The sequence below is a fragment of the Aspergillus glaucus genome (assembly GCF_001890805.1).
Source record: "Aspergillus glaucus CBS 516.65 unplaced genomic scaffold ASPGLscaffold_2, whole genome shotgun sequence".
Classification (NCBI taxonomy): Eukaryota; Fungi; Ascomycota; class Eurotiomycetes; order Eurotiales; family Aspergillaceae; genus Aspergillus; species Aspergillus glaucus.
In genome coordinates, this window is record NW_019170454.1 from 1,558,955 (window position 1) to 1,571,564 (window position 12,610).

Below are 12,610 nucleotides of genomic sequence, written 5' to 3' on the forward strand. Positions count from 1 at the left end.
AACTGGCACTTCTGCACTTCGCCAATGGATTATAGACACAATAAAAAAAATAGGAAACATGCTTTTGAAAACCTGCCTCGACACAGTATAGGATATATGAGCATAGACTGCATATGCGACAAGTGACGTCATCCGTTGACGAAACGGTCTTTTTGGTAGGTGAACATCGACTGTACTTACGTTGAACGGTATCGACGATGAGCTACCTTTGACGTCAATCTGGCATTCACGCCATGATGGATGGTGGTCTACCGAACTCCCTCAAGGTGCCAGAGTTCTTCCATCTCGATATATAACAGCGCACAAAAACCGAGCTTCTCTTCCCCAGCTCTTCAAATCTAGACTCAATTCAGCCCAACTCATTGGAAAGCGCATTACAATGCTATCTACACCTCAACTTGCTACTTCCAAGAACCTCTTGGGCCTGGCCTCGCGTCAGCTTCCCAAGGTGGCTGCCACCCCACCAGCCAGAGGTTTCTCTACCACGCCCTCTTCAGAGAAGCAAAAGGACATCACATTACTGCAAGACAAGGCCAATGGATTCGGTTTCGCCCGCTCGAACCCCCGTCCTGCTAAGCCGAGGAGCACTGGTGTTACGGAGATCAGAGGTCCATACTACTCGGTATGTCAGTCGACGTGTCTGACCGTCGAATGTCAAGCTAACCGGTATCTTTCTATAGGTTATGGGCAAGCGTTACCTGGCCGATGTTCTCGAGACAATGGGTACACATGTTGATGGTCTGAAGTTTGCAGGAGGTCAGTGAAGCCATGGTCAAATAATGGACGGGAGACTGACAGACATAGGCTCTTTCTCGCTCTTCCAGGAGAAGCCATTGCGGGAATTGATTGAACTGGCTCACCAACACGGCGTCTACGTTTCGACTGTATGTGCGAAATCATCTCTACCTATACACCTGCTGACACCACACAGGGTGGATGGGCTGAACACCTCCTCACACACCCAGACGCCAACTCGGTCTTTGACAAGTATCTCTCCAAGTGCAAGGATTTGGGGTAAGTCCAACCATCCTCCTTGAACCCGAATACCATCTGACATCACTAGCTTCGACGTGATCGAACTCTCATCCGGTTTTCTCTCATTCCCAGAGGACGACTGGCTCCGCCTCGTGGACAAGGTCCACTCATACAAACTCAAAGCCAAGCCCGAGCTGGGCATCCAGTTCGGTGCCGGCGGTGACACCCCAGCCTCCGGCCTGGAAGCCATCGGCACCTCCGACCCCGGCAAGTTGGTAAACCTCGGCCACAAGTTCCTCAACGCAGGCGTCGAGCGCTTGATGATCGAGTCCGAGGGTATCACCGAGAACGTGGACTCGTGGCGCACCGACGTTGTCTCCCGCATCATGAAGGAACTTCCCCAAGACCGCGTTATGTTCGAGGCTGCCGATCCCAAGGTGTACAACTGGTACATTCGGGAGTTTGGTATTGATGTTAACCTCTTCGTTGACCACAGCCAGATCGTGCAGCTTTCTTGCCTGCGTCATGGTATCTGGGGCACTGCTGACACTTGGGGCAAGATTGTGTCGTTCCGGCCGGAATAATGGAGGAGTATCTGGTATATATCCTCGATGACTGATGTTTATAGCGATGTTAATAAAATAATTACTTTCACTCAGTATCAGATTGATGACTTTATCAAAGCTATACACTCAAACATCAGAGAAGTAGAACAAACATGGCTGTATAGTAGTATTCACCATCCAACACCTCTCCCCTTCTTCGCCCTCCTGTTTCTTCCATCTTCCATCATCTTTCCCAGCATACCGCTGTTAAGCCTTCATCCTACATGGCATCGATATAGCATATGGCAACCGGAAAAGATCAATCGGTTGTCTCGTCGCTTTTTTCAAATCTAATAAATGGAACGTTTACGCGCTCCAGCACACACGAACTCTGCTGTGGCTGATATTCGCCCGAAAACTCGTCTTATGGCAATAGGTCTTACGTTTTCGATCTGGATGACTTTTGATCGTCATCACAGTGGGCAGGCGGTCCATACTTATGCCCATTCCCCTGCGAGAGACGGGTATTCGATAACCAGAGCTACATCAATTATTTACCACATCACAATTCCAGCTATTGTAAATCTAACTTATGTAGGTCCGTCTGGGAGTGTGATATACAGACGAGACTATTACTCGCAAAACGTTTGAGCCTTGTTAGACATTATCCTCATATCGAATTGTTCGATGAGGATATGAAAAGCCCTTCAAAAACTTCTTTTCCGAAATAATCAACACCAAGTGGAACGAGATACGCCATCATATCCTCACATTAAACATACTATTCAACTGTGGTTCAGTCAAAGCATCAATGCGTTGGAACACACTCCCAGAATAATAAACGGGATGTGCAAGGATCACACAGACCGTCAAATGGTCAAGGGAGCATTTGCTGAAAATGAGAATATGGATGTCTTCGTGTGATTCATGGAGGATGAGCTTCTATGACACTCACCGACCCGGTGAGAGCTTGTACCAGTGAAGCCAAGTCGTAATCAGCCCCGAAATTCCCAACAGCACAGCTGGGTTGGGGACATTGCGTGGGATGATTGAGATCAGATTTACAGAGAACAATGCATGGCGTGTTTATGGGCTGTCATGTTATCATTGTGTGACTCGGGTACCGAAAAGGTTTGTTCTAGATATTCTCTCCCCCTACTTCCCTCGGTTTTTATGGAAAATGAATGCTGATAATAGACCAACAGCTTTTGGGCGCTGGGCATGGATGCAGAGTTGTCAAAATTAGATTGCGCCGACATCCAACGCCCATGGGATTTTGACCTTAGATCATCCGAGCGTCTCGCGCCGTGGCTTTTGGCTTCCCCATGGAATAGGGACTGATGAACAGTTCCACCGAAAGAAGATCTGAAAAGAATTGGGAAAGCCGTAGCGGGTCAAGATGATATTATAGGCAATTTTCCAAATTGAAAGGCCCGCTTAATCGGTACATCATTGTGGAATCTCGGTAGATATCATGGACGATATCAAATAAACACCGATTTTAGTATGGGGTGGCGTTTGGGTGTTGAAGCAAGAAATAAAGAGAGGGACTCAGACTATTCTAACGCGTTTGTTGTGCTAAGGAGCTATCCAACACTGACACACGTACTTGGTTCCGTTGAATTGGTCAGTATGAATCATAAAAGATATATGGCAAGGCCAGAAGTACATCACAGATGCATTGACTGAAAGAGGATTGGGAACGAATGCGTAAGCAGATATAGTAACTATACCAGCGAAAACTACAGTTTCTTCGCAAATTGAGTTCTCATCCAAATGAGTCCGAATTGGTGATACACAGAAGTGAGGCAAGTTATACGCGTTCCTGGATTCTATTATTGCAAGATTGTTTGCTGATATTCCCACTCTGTATAGTCATTTGCATGTGCCGTGCCCTCGAGCCCACCTATCCCTTAGGCCAAATGGCCAGCTGTATGTACCACCATTCGTGATGGACCCCAACTCGACCCCAAGCGCCCCTCTTCTGGGGTATTATGAAAGGATAACCGTACAAGTGCGACCAAACCATTTGGTTCACCATCAGTGTGTATGGAGAATTGAAGCAAGCACATCGTGAGTTTACAGCTTCGAATCAAGGAGGATTTTATTTGTTTGAGACGGTCTGAGAAGAAGTACAACAAACAGTTACTTCACGCCAATTGACAATCTCTTTGATGACATTAAAAAGTAACAGGTGCAAATACAATATGCGTTGCATCAGGGGCCTCGATTCTATATTCCTTGTACCGAGTCGAGCTGCAGATCCAAATGAGATTGGGGTTACAGCAAATCCTTGTGAGATCACTGAAAATGCCACCACGAAGTTACTAACCAAGGGGTTTTGATTGAGGCCCTGATTACTCTGAAGGAAATAACACACAATCGCACAGGAAGATAAAAAGGCGAAGAGGACTAGTTTCGCGATTGCTATTGCGGAGGATTATTCGGCCACCATAGGTGCTTGCTGCTGGAAATCTATGCTAATGGTATATATGAAGCACATTCTAGCATTTCTATTACCATTTTCACTTTGTTAGTAATTCAGATCTATAATTGATAATATTCCTTTCGTACTATGTAGTACTATCGGCGTTAACTAGTTAGGGCATCAGGATAAGGCCCACAGGCATTGATAAGATTAGTCAGCACAATTGCTCCGCACCAAATCCGGGGAACAGTTGGAGTCTGGAGAGCTTGGCTTTCTGTCCCTCTCGCCCCCTCGTGCCATTCCTGCATTATTTCCATTACTTTGCTGCATCAGGCGCATAACCCCGTCTGCTACGTCTGATGGGTCAGAAATGTCCTACTCATCCCCCGCCTCGTCCCGGTAGTCCTCGACGCACACGCTGGCCAATCGCGAACCCCTCCCCATTAACCCCGAACAAACCCACCCACCGATGCGTCTCGGAAGGAGCTTCACACCTTAACTGGAGACGAAGGAAACGAAATACCAAAGCAAGGGCCATGCCTCGCGCAAGTACGGCTCCCGGCGCGCGCCTCCGGTGCAGACGAGCATGCGACAGTTGTAAGCGGAGGAAACAGAAATGCAACGGGGAGCAACCATGTACGATCTGCGTACAGCGGCACAAGGAATCAGAATGCCACTTTTCGGATAAACCAGCGCGAATGCTTAGACCGAATAGGACGAATGAGACCATGCTACTCAGTGAACACATGGTTCCTACACCACAGCGGCAAACGGCCATGGACCACCTTCTGAACTCGCTCGAGGACCGCAGCGCGGATATGGAACAGCATCAACCGCGGGATGATAAGGATGGGACGGCACCGGTACCAAAAGTGGCAAGGCTTCTGCGTGATGGGCAGGGGAAGTTTATGTATATTGGGGATTCGGCTAGTTTGTCTTTCTTGCAGAGTGTCCGGCGGATCGTATCCGCGTCGATCGGTCGGTGTGAATTTACAGAGGATAACTCGCGACACTCGATGCTTGAAGCCTTTCAAAGTAATCCTAGCATTCAAGCGGGGCCACTGATGGAGCCACCGAAGAATGAAGAAGCTCAGAGACTGGCCGGTCAGTTTGTCCTGGCGACCAGTCCGTTGTTGGATTTGTTCGATCTTCATGAATTTCATCCGCGTCTGGCAAACTGGATTGAGAATCCGAGGGGTGACGAGGATACCGTTAGCTCGATATTTTACCTGGTTCTTGCAATTGGATCACAGGTTTCTACCACCAACCAGGCCCTTGCTGAACAGTATTTTGTCAGTGGACGGCAGTTGGCATTTTCTGCTTTTACTGAGACCCCTAGTCTTTACACTATTCAGTCATATGTGCTGATCTCTATGTATATGCTTGGTGCATGTCGGCGGAATGGCGCGTTCATGAACCTCGGAACCGCACTTCGAGCTGCATATGCGGTCGGTATTCACCGGAAAGATGCGAATGCACTGTTCTGTGGTCGAGAACGTCGGGCTCGCGAGCGTGTGTGGAAGAGCTTACGAATGATGGATCTCTTCCTCAGTGCCTCATTAGGGCGTCCTCCGGCGACGTCGGACATTGACCATGACCTCCGAGAGGACGCTATGCCGTCTGCGGAACAGCAGCAACATCAAACTCCGCAAGAGCAGCTTTCTGTGGCCGTCATCACCTTGTCGCGTATCTTCGAACGGATCCTTACGGATGTGTACATGAAGCAGGTTGTCTCGATCCATGTGGCTGAAACGATCTCTAATCAGCACCGTGCGTGGGTGCGAAGCTTGCCTGTCTTCCTTCGGATGCAAACAGAACGATTGGACTCTAAAACACTCGATGGCACATTGGCAGCAGCCCACGTCTTCGGATCCTATTACTGGTCAATTATCCTCCTAACTCGGCCGTTTCTCATCTACCGCGTATCACAATACGTGAAAAGCAAAACTGGCCCAACCGAGAGTCGATCCAGTAATTCTCGCATCGCGCTTTTTGCGGACGCATGCGTTTACTCCGCGCTCCGGGGGCTTGACATCGTCGACGATCTCGCCAAGTTTACATCCCTGCCACGGCGGCTACCATTCCTGATCAACTCGGTCTTCAATTCGGCCATCGTTATCGGCGCAGCCTTCTTTGCAGACTATGACAATCTCCTACCACTAGAAGAGGGCATGGACAAGGCCCAGAAGTTCCTCGAGCTTTTCACCCCTCATGACCCCCATGCCTGTCGTTTCTCCCAGATTATCATTTACCTCCGAGGAGCGGTAGCCGAATACGTCCGGCGACGGAATCGCCAATGGATGGAACGCCGCAGCAAACAAGTCGATCAGCTATTCGGCCAAGTCGGACCTGAACCCGCCGCACCCTCTCCTCTAACTCCGGGCAATATTTCTCGAAGTTCCTCTTTCCCGTCCCAACAACATCACCCGTCCGACCTGCCTACCACTACTGCAACACCTACTGCTACGCCCCATAACCATTCCACCAGCAATGACGTCTGGGACACTCTTTGCGGCGGTGACGGTCCCTCTGGTGGTTTTCCTTATGATCCCGCAACGATCTCCGCACTCACCACAACCGGTATCCCTGTTGGCTGCTCACCCGGCGGCACGATTCCACCATTACAGCCACCACCACCATTATCAACTTCGTCTGGGCAATTGGCGACTGGCGTTTCCGCTCCAATAAGTGGGGACCAAGACGGCCATACGCCTATATCGGATGTGGTGTTTCCGGATAATGGCCTGCTTTATATGGCGGAAGATCTTCCTATGTTTGGGATTTGGGGGGATGTTTGACATTTATTCCTTTCTCTTCTCTCTTTCCTCAATCCCTTCCACCTTGTTTTCTTTTGTACATGACTATGATGACTGTAAATACCTATGCGGTTGTGATTCCCTGAGTGATATCTAGCTGTTTGGCGTCGAGGATGCATTTTTATTTCTTGTTCTTGTTAGATATATCTATACGTACATACCATTTGTAATTCTTCTTGACAAGTGAACGAACGAATGCTTACTAGGCGGTGGGAATCGAGGTCCCCAGCCACCTTGCAAAATCCACAAGTCACAACAACGATTCATTTCCCTCTCCCTTGGCCCGCTAAGCCAAATAGCCAACTACATGTACCACCATTCGCGATGGACCCTAATTCAGAGTTCTGATACTCTAAGCGCTCCCACCTTATGGAGGAGATAATGAAAGTCCTTAAACAGGAAGTCGAGACCCAGGGCAACTGGACAAATGGAATTTTTGTGGGTCAGCGATATCAAGAAGTTCGAGAAATTTGAAGAAAGATTAAACAGGAGCAATAATTCGCCCATGACTGGTTCATGGTGCTGTCGGGCTGCTCCCAATATTCGGGTCATTTCTCGCCCCTGGAGTTGTCCATCGCCGCAGCACATCCACTACTGCCAAAGGATTGAAACCTGTATCATAACGGGGTCAATCCATTGCACGATTCAGGGCTCATCATGCCATATGCTTATACAAACAGCCCGCCTGTCAAGACCTTTCAGAGAAGGTCGACTGCTGGAAATCGAAGGTGATAGGGCCTAAGGGCACTGAGATTCCCGAGAATCCAAATTGCTTTGCGTGCCGTGGCATGTCCACGTTAAAGCCTATTGGTCCGTCAGAAGACTTGAGATCTCTCACGGTACAATTTTTGGCTTCCGTCTGCGTGCAGAGACCTGCCGTTTTCATCACGGCTAAGCCCACCTTACCAGGCGACTGTTTCTGGCTGACCTAGGAGACCTTTGGTATAATGAAGTGGTTGGAGCTTGGGAACCTTCTTGGACGACAAATTACAGGCAGCTGAAAACTATATCTCGGTGAGCCCAGACGCTCGTCCCTAGTGGAATTACCACTATTTCGCACTTAAACCCGTTTCCATATCACCGGACAAGAAACTGCTAATACTCCGATTTCACTGGCTGGTTCCAAGTGAGAACGAAGTCCGTGATATTCCAAGCAGTCTGGGTCTAGTTGAAGAATCGTTGCTCCCGCCATCTTCCCTCCAAACATCAGGCAGTAGCAAGTTGAGAGGGGTGCCGTAGACACCGCGACTCTAACTTGGCCCATTGAAGACCCCCACTTTTAAGATTGTTTAATTATGAGACTCTAGCTTTATTTTGTCCTAGTGATACCATAACTACAACCAACGACCCCGTCGTTCGAGATCCTACAGCTTCAATGGAAGCTACACAGAATTTGGGCGCTTGTCGCTGCGGCAGAACCGAAGGACGACCAGGCGGTTGATCTCGAAACGATTGTCTTTGACAGTGAAGATCTACTAATCATGATTCTCCAGTTATCTAGAATCAGAACGATATCTACAGGAGTGATATTTGTCAACGGACATCCGGCTCTCTTTTCTAGTCCCAAATGAGCGACAAAGCCTAATATGGATCTAATTCTGGAGACTTCAGGTTAGTGATGTTGAGCACCTGGCTCGGGATGAATTATGTCAAGTCCTCGTGGGAGACCCAAGCATCTTGACCGTTGTTGGTAAGCTCAAGACCTTTCAAGTGACTCCTTTTATGGCCAAGTCCATCGATCAGATGGCAGTGGTGAGCTCAACAGCAATGGTGCATTTCTTTAAGCATTCCTTGTCAGTTACCAAGGAGCAGCGCACCTGGTGCCTGGAGTTCTTGCTTCGCGGGAGCCCTAGAATGAGAGCCATGCTCCCCATACTTCGCGATCAGGTAATCGTTCACGGCGAGAAGGCGATTGTCTGGACCCAATTTCCGGCGGAGCAGGTGTACATCCCCTGATCTAAGTGTTCGCAAACCATCACAGTGGCTTTGCTAGCGTAATAAAGAGACACAAAAAGTCTTGAAGTTGCGGACAAAAATATCTGACGACTGGAACCCCAGATCAAAAGCCTCAATTCCCTGTTTCCAGATGTCGGATCAGTGGGGGAGGGAGTTATCGCAGACTAGGAGGCGCCGACCCTCACACAGTTCGACCAATGTGACTGTTTAGCTTTTGGTGTCTATCAATCATGACTTGGGTTCTCGAGCAACCTCAATAACCAAACCGCTCTGATATCTCAAGATATTGGATACACGGAAACTTCATGGCAGTCGCTTCATACACCCACGCTGAGAGGAGTTATGACTTTCACATGACCAAAATTGCAGCAATTCTGAGCTCTGACGGAGCAAGTGGAATACTGTGTTGCCCTTCGTAGCAGCAGCATTGCATGCTCCGATGCTGCTAGAAAGCGTGCCGCTGACGAGTATTCTCTTGCTGTTACTTTCTGCAGCAATCCATCTTCAGTGCCCGGCGACTCAGTTCCTTTCGTGTGCGATAACAGCGGAAGCATGATAACCCTACTAATTGGATGCGCGGAAAGGAAGTACAACTCTTATTTCACGTCACCTGTGAGTGTTTTAATTGATATCAAGCACCCCACAGGGGCAGCGAGAATTCGCATTCTTGAGAGACAACTTTTGCTGCGGCTTCCTTTGTAAACTGGAAAGATTCCAGCACCAAGACTACTTAGTTGAGATGTCGGACATGCAATAAACACACGAACACCAACGATGGACTAATGAAGAATAGCATTCTCCTCCAAAATGCCTGGCTACATGAAGTGCGATTTCTATTGCTCTAAGCCCCCTGAGCCCATTTGAAAGTCCAGCTTATGGAAATATGGTGGCAGGATTGTGGCTCTGGGGTGTTGAGTGAAATATTTCACATTCTGCAGGGTATATTGTAATCCGACTCTGACCAGATGATAATCTATTCATTCGGTCTGCTACCCCAACAGCTTGCGTACAAGCCTGTCAGCTAGATGAGGATAAGGGACAAACGTCCTGAACGCTGATGTGGGCGACTGAAAGCAGCGTAAACAGCCCTAACATAAGTGTCTATCGAGCATTTGAGTTGCCTTTCACTGCTAGCTGAAGACTGGGTGACAGCGAATTTTCCGACAAATTTTTTTCAATGTCAAAAACTCGGGATGATTTGCCCTCAACTAACGCCAATACGAAGCGCCAAACTGATTAGAATCTGGCAGAGAATAGCACCGCTAAGCATGTTCATGTCTACTACGTGTCCACCATTAAGAAAGCTTCTACACCGTGGTCCTCAAAGCTCCGTTGTTGTGCGTCGAAAAACAAAGCTACTGAACCTTGATGTAGCTGTTGCGCTACTGCGCCATAAGGAGCCTCGATAGAATTCTACGATTGTGGCTTGCACTAGACTCTATAATCTAACGGGGAATAACGCTATGGTCTGCCATTAGCTGCTGGGGTTTTTCTGTCTATCAAGGCTTGGTTTTACAAGATATGTTCTCTTCATGTACAATGGAGCCAGAGCAAAGATAGCAAAATGCCAATTCTCCTGTCATTCTGTTCTGATTTTGTAACTATTTAGGATATCAATCCCTCCTCCACACAAATCTTCCGCAGCACAGTACCAGCATCAACTCCGAAAAGCATATCCACAACACCAGACGCATCCATCCCACCCTTGTCCCCAGTCCGCGACATAACTTGACCATCCTGCACTCCACATCCATTTCCATCCACAATGGTTGCAAGTACCCTTCGACACTTACACGAGTGCACATCCAACCTCTCCGGCGATGGATCATGGCGATATAAACACATCTTCGTCTGATTTTTGTCCATAAACACGCGGCGACTAGGGTATATTTCCAGTAAGTTGGGCGTAACTGGGTACTCTGGCATTGCGCGGACTTTCTTGAGTAATTGCTGTGCACGGTGGTAGATTCGACGCTCGATGGTGTCGTCTATGCTGATGAGGAGCGGGTTTGGTTTCGGGGAATCGAGGATCTCGTCGTGTAGTAGAGCTGGTCGCGCGATATTGTACACATAGAAAAGGTACCCCAGGCTCTGGAAATCACGAGGCTCTTCTTTCTCCGTGATAAGTTCGAAGAACCTGTTCCAGACGGGATCGTAGGCGCTTATCCGCTGCAAGACATGGTCCAGTGACACGAGCACGCCTTCTCTCAATGACTTCTGGAGGATATGGCACACGAAGCCCGCGGTTCCGGAAGAGGATACTTGGATATGTGTTTCGTGGTGTCCGCGACGTAACAATTCATGTTGGATATATCGCCGAAACACACGGCTAATCTGATAATGTCGTTTCTCAACCGCGTCCATCCATCGTATAGCCTCTGGAAACGTACACAGTCCATCCTTTAGGCGCTGCTCGACAGTATGATAGTAGTGGAAGCTGGGGATATCGAGGGATACATTCAGCGAACCATTGAATCCGGACTCGCGGCAATTTCCATGCTCATGATTCGTGCTGAGTAGGGCTACTAAATCCGCAATAGCCGGGGTGACTCGAGCGATCGTGTCCAGTTCGTAGATAGTTGGCTCTGTATGTTCGAGTGCGGAAATGTTGAGTCCATGCTCATTGCTCGGGATGCTCGACGCCAGAACCCTGCTGGTGAAAAGACATATGCCGGTTATGATGTTGATACTCGTGATGTCTGCCACGTCCTGGGGTAATAGGCTCAGGTTCGAAAAGTGCAGATAATGCGTGGAGGTCAAGCTAGTGTCTTTGTGCTGGAATTGAATCTTCTCGAACCAGAGAACGGAGTCGTGTATGCTGTCGCTGTGTCCTGCTTCTGGTGGTGGTCCGGCGAATAATCCGCTTTTCGTCGCTTGTGTTGAAGCTGTTGCGTTCTTTGCATGGCGATTGAGAAGGTCTGTAGCTTTCACTGCAGCATTATGCCCTCTATTGAAGGGCTTGACATGCTTGCTGCCAAGGACATTGTTGCTCGCTCCGTCTGGCAGGTAATGAATGCCGGGAATAGCTGACAACGCTCCCTCTGTGCAATGCTCGAGATCGTGAAATGTGATAGTATCTTGACCAGACAGGTCCGCAATATAAGCCCTGTTGTCCATGGCGTCTGTCTCCGTGTCCTGAATACCGTGATAGAATATTGGCCCGCCTTGCACGCCGGTCCACCACGCTTATATATCCTCGAGAGTTGCCCATTTCCCCGATCAATAACGCAAGCATATATAGATCTTAGTAGATCACATAAACGCTCAAATATTCCTGTTGACCGCTAGTACTACAATTAAACCCGGGGCTGAGGTATGCACTATGATGTAGTGAGACACATTCTTGGCTCGGGCCAGGAACCCCTTGGGTATTGACAGCAGCGATGTTGTATATGAGGCCATTTGTTGACATTCTGTTGGATGCAAGGAGATTAAATAACTGGATTGATCTGATGTATGTAGTTATACATGTAATGTGCATATGTCGTGATTCTTGATCGGGAGACAACTCCTGGCTTCTGCTATTGGTGAGCAAAGTAAAGGTTTGTCATATAAAGGGTTGGGATTACCTTCGAGCAGGCGTACTTTCAAGATAAAATAGTTGCAAGTGCGAGGCTGAGGCTGACAACGCATACCGGTCGAGCTGGTCTCGCGCATTGTGACTGTTATGTACAGATGAACCAATAGTAATAATATATTTTGTCTAACAAGACCTATGTACCATACATATATGTTCCACAGATTGACAGTAAAAGAGCCAAACAAAGAAAAGGAAAGGAAAAAGGAAAGAAGCGAAGGGAACACGACAGTACTAAAGTAATGTAGAGAACAAAAAAAAAAAAGAAAAGAAAAAAAGTAAGAGAAGAGAAGGAACGTCGAGAAAGCAAATC

At 48.2% G+C, this 12,610-nt stretch overlaps 2 protein-coding genes across 2 annotated transcripts; one reads left to right on the forward strand and one right to left on the reverse strand.

Annotated features, from left to right (window-relative positions):
* Positions 1–379: 379 nt before the first annotated feature.
* ASPGLDRAFT_63621 (uncharacterized protein) lies at positions 380–6,746 on the forward strand (the record flags this gene model as incomplete). Its single annotated transcript, XM_022548689.1, has 7 exons — positions 380–622; positions 681–756; positions 805–884; positions 932–1,014; positions 1,064–1,538; positions 2,119–2,122; positions 4,477–6,746. The coding sequence occupies 7 exons, from the start codon at positions 380–382 to the stop codon at positions 6,744–6,746; spliced, it is 3,231 nt and encodes a 1,076-aa protein (XP_022405523.1).
* Positions 6,747–10,293: 3,547 nt separating this feature from the next.
* On the reverse strand, positions 10,294–11,921 carry ASPGLDRAFT_42446 (uncharacterized protein). The gene has a single exon (XM_022545608.1). It carries the CDS (start codon positions 11,835–11,837, stop codon positions 10,326–10,328), a length of 1,512 nt encoding a protein of 503 aa, XP_022405524.1. The 5' UTR covers positions 11,838–11,921; the 3' UTR covers positions 10,294–10,325.
* Positions 11,922–12,610: the final 689 nt, after the last annotated feature.

Coding starts and splice junctions, on each gene's coding strand:
- ASPGLDRAFT_42446 (XM_022545608.1), bottom strand. CDS start 11,837: ATGGACAACAGGGCTTATATTGCGGACCTGTCTGGTCAAGATACTATC.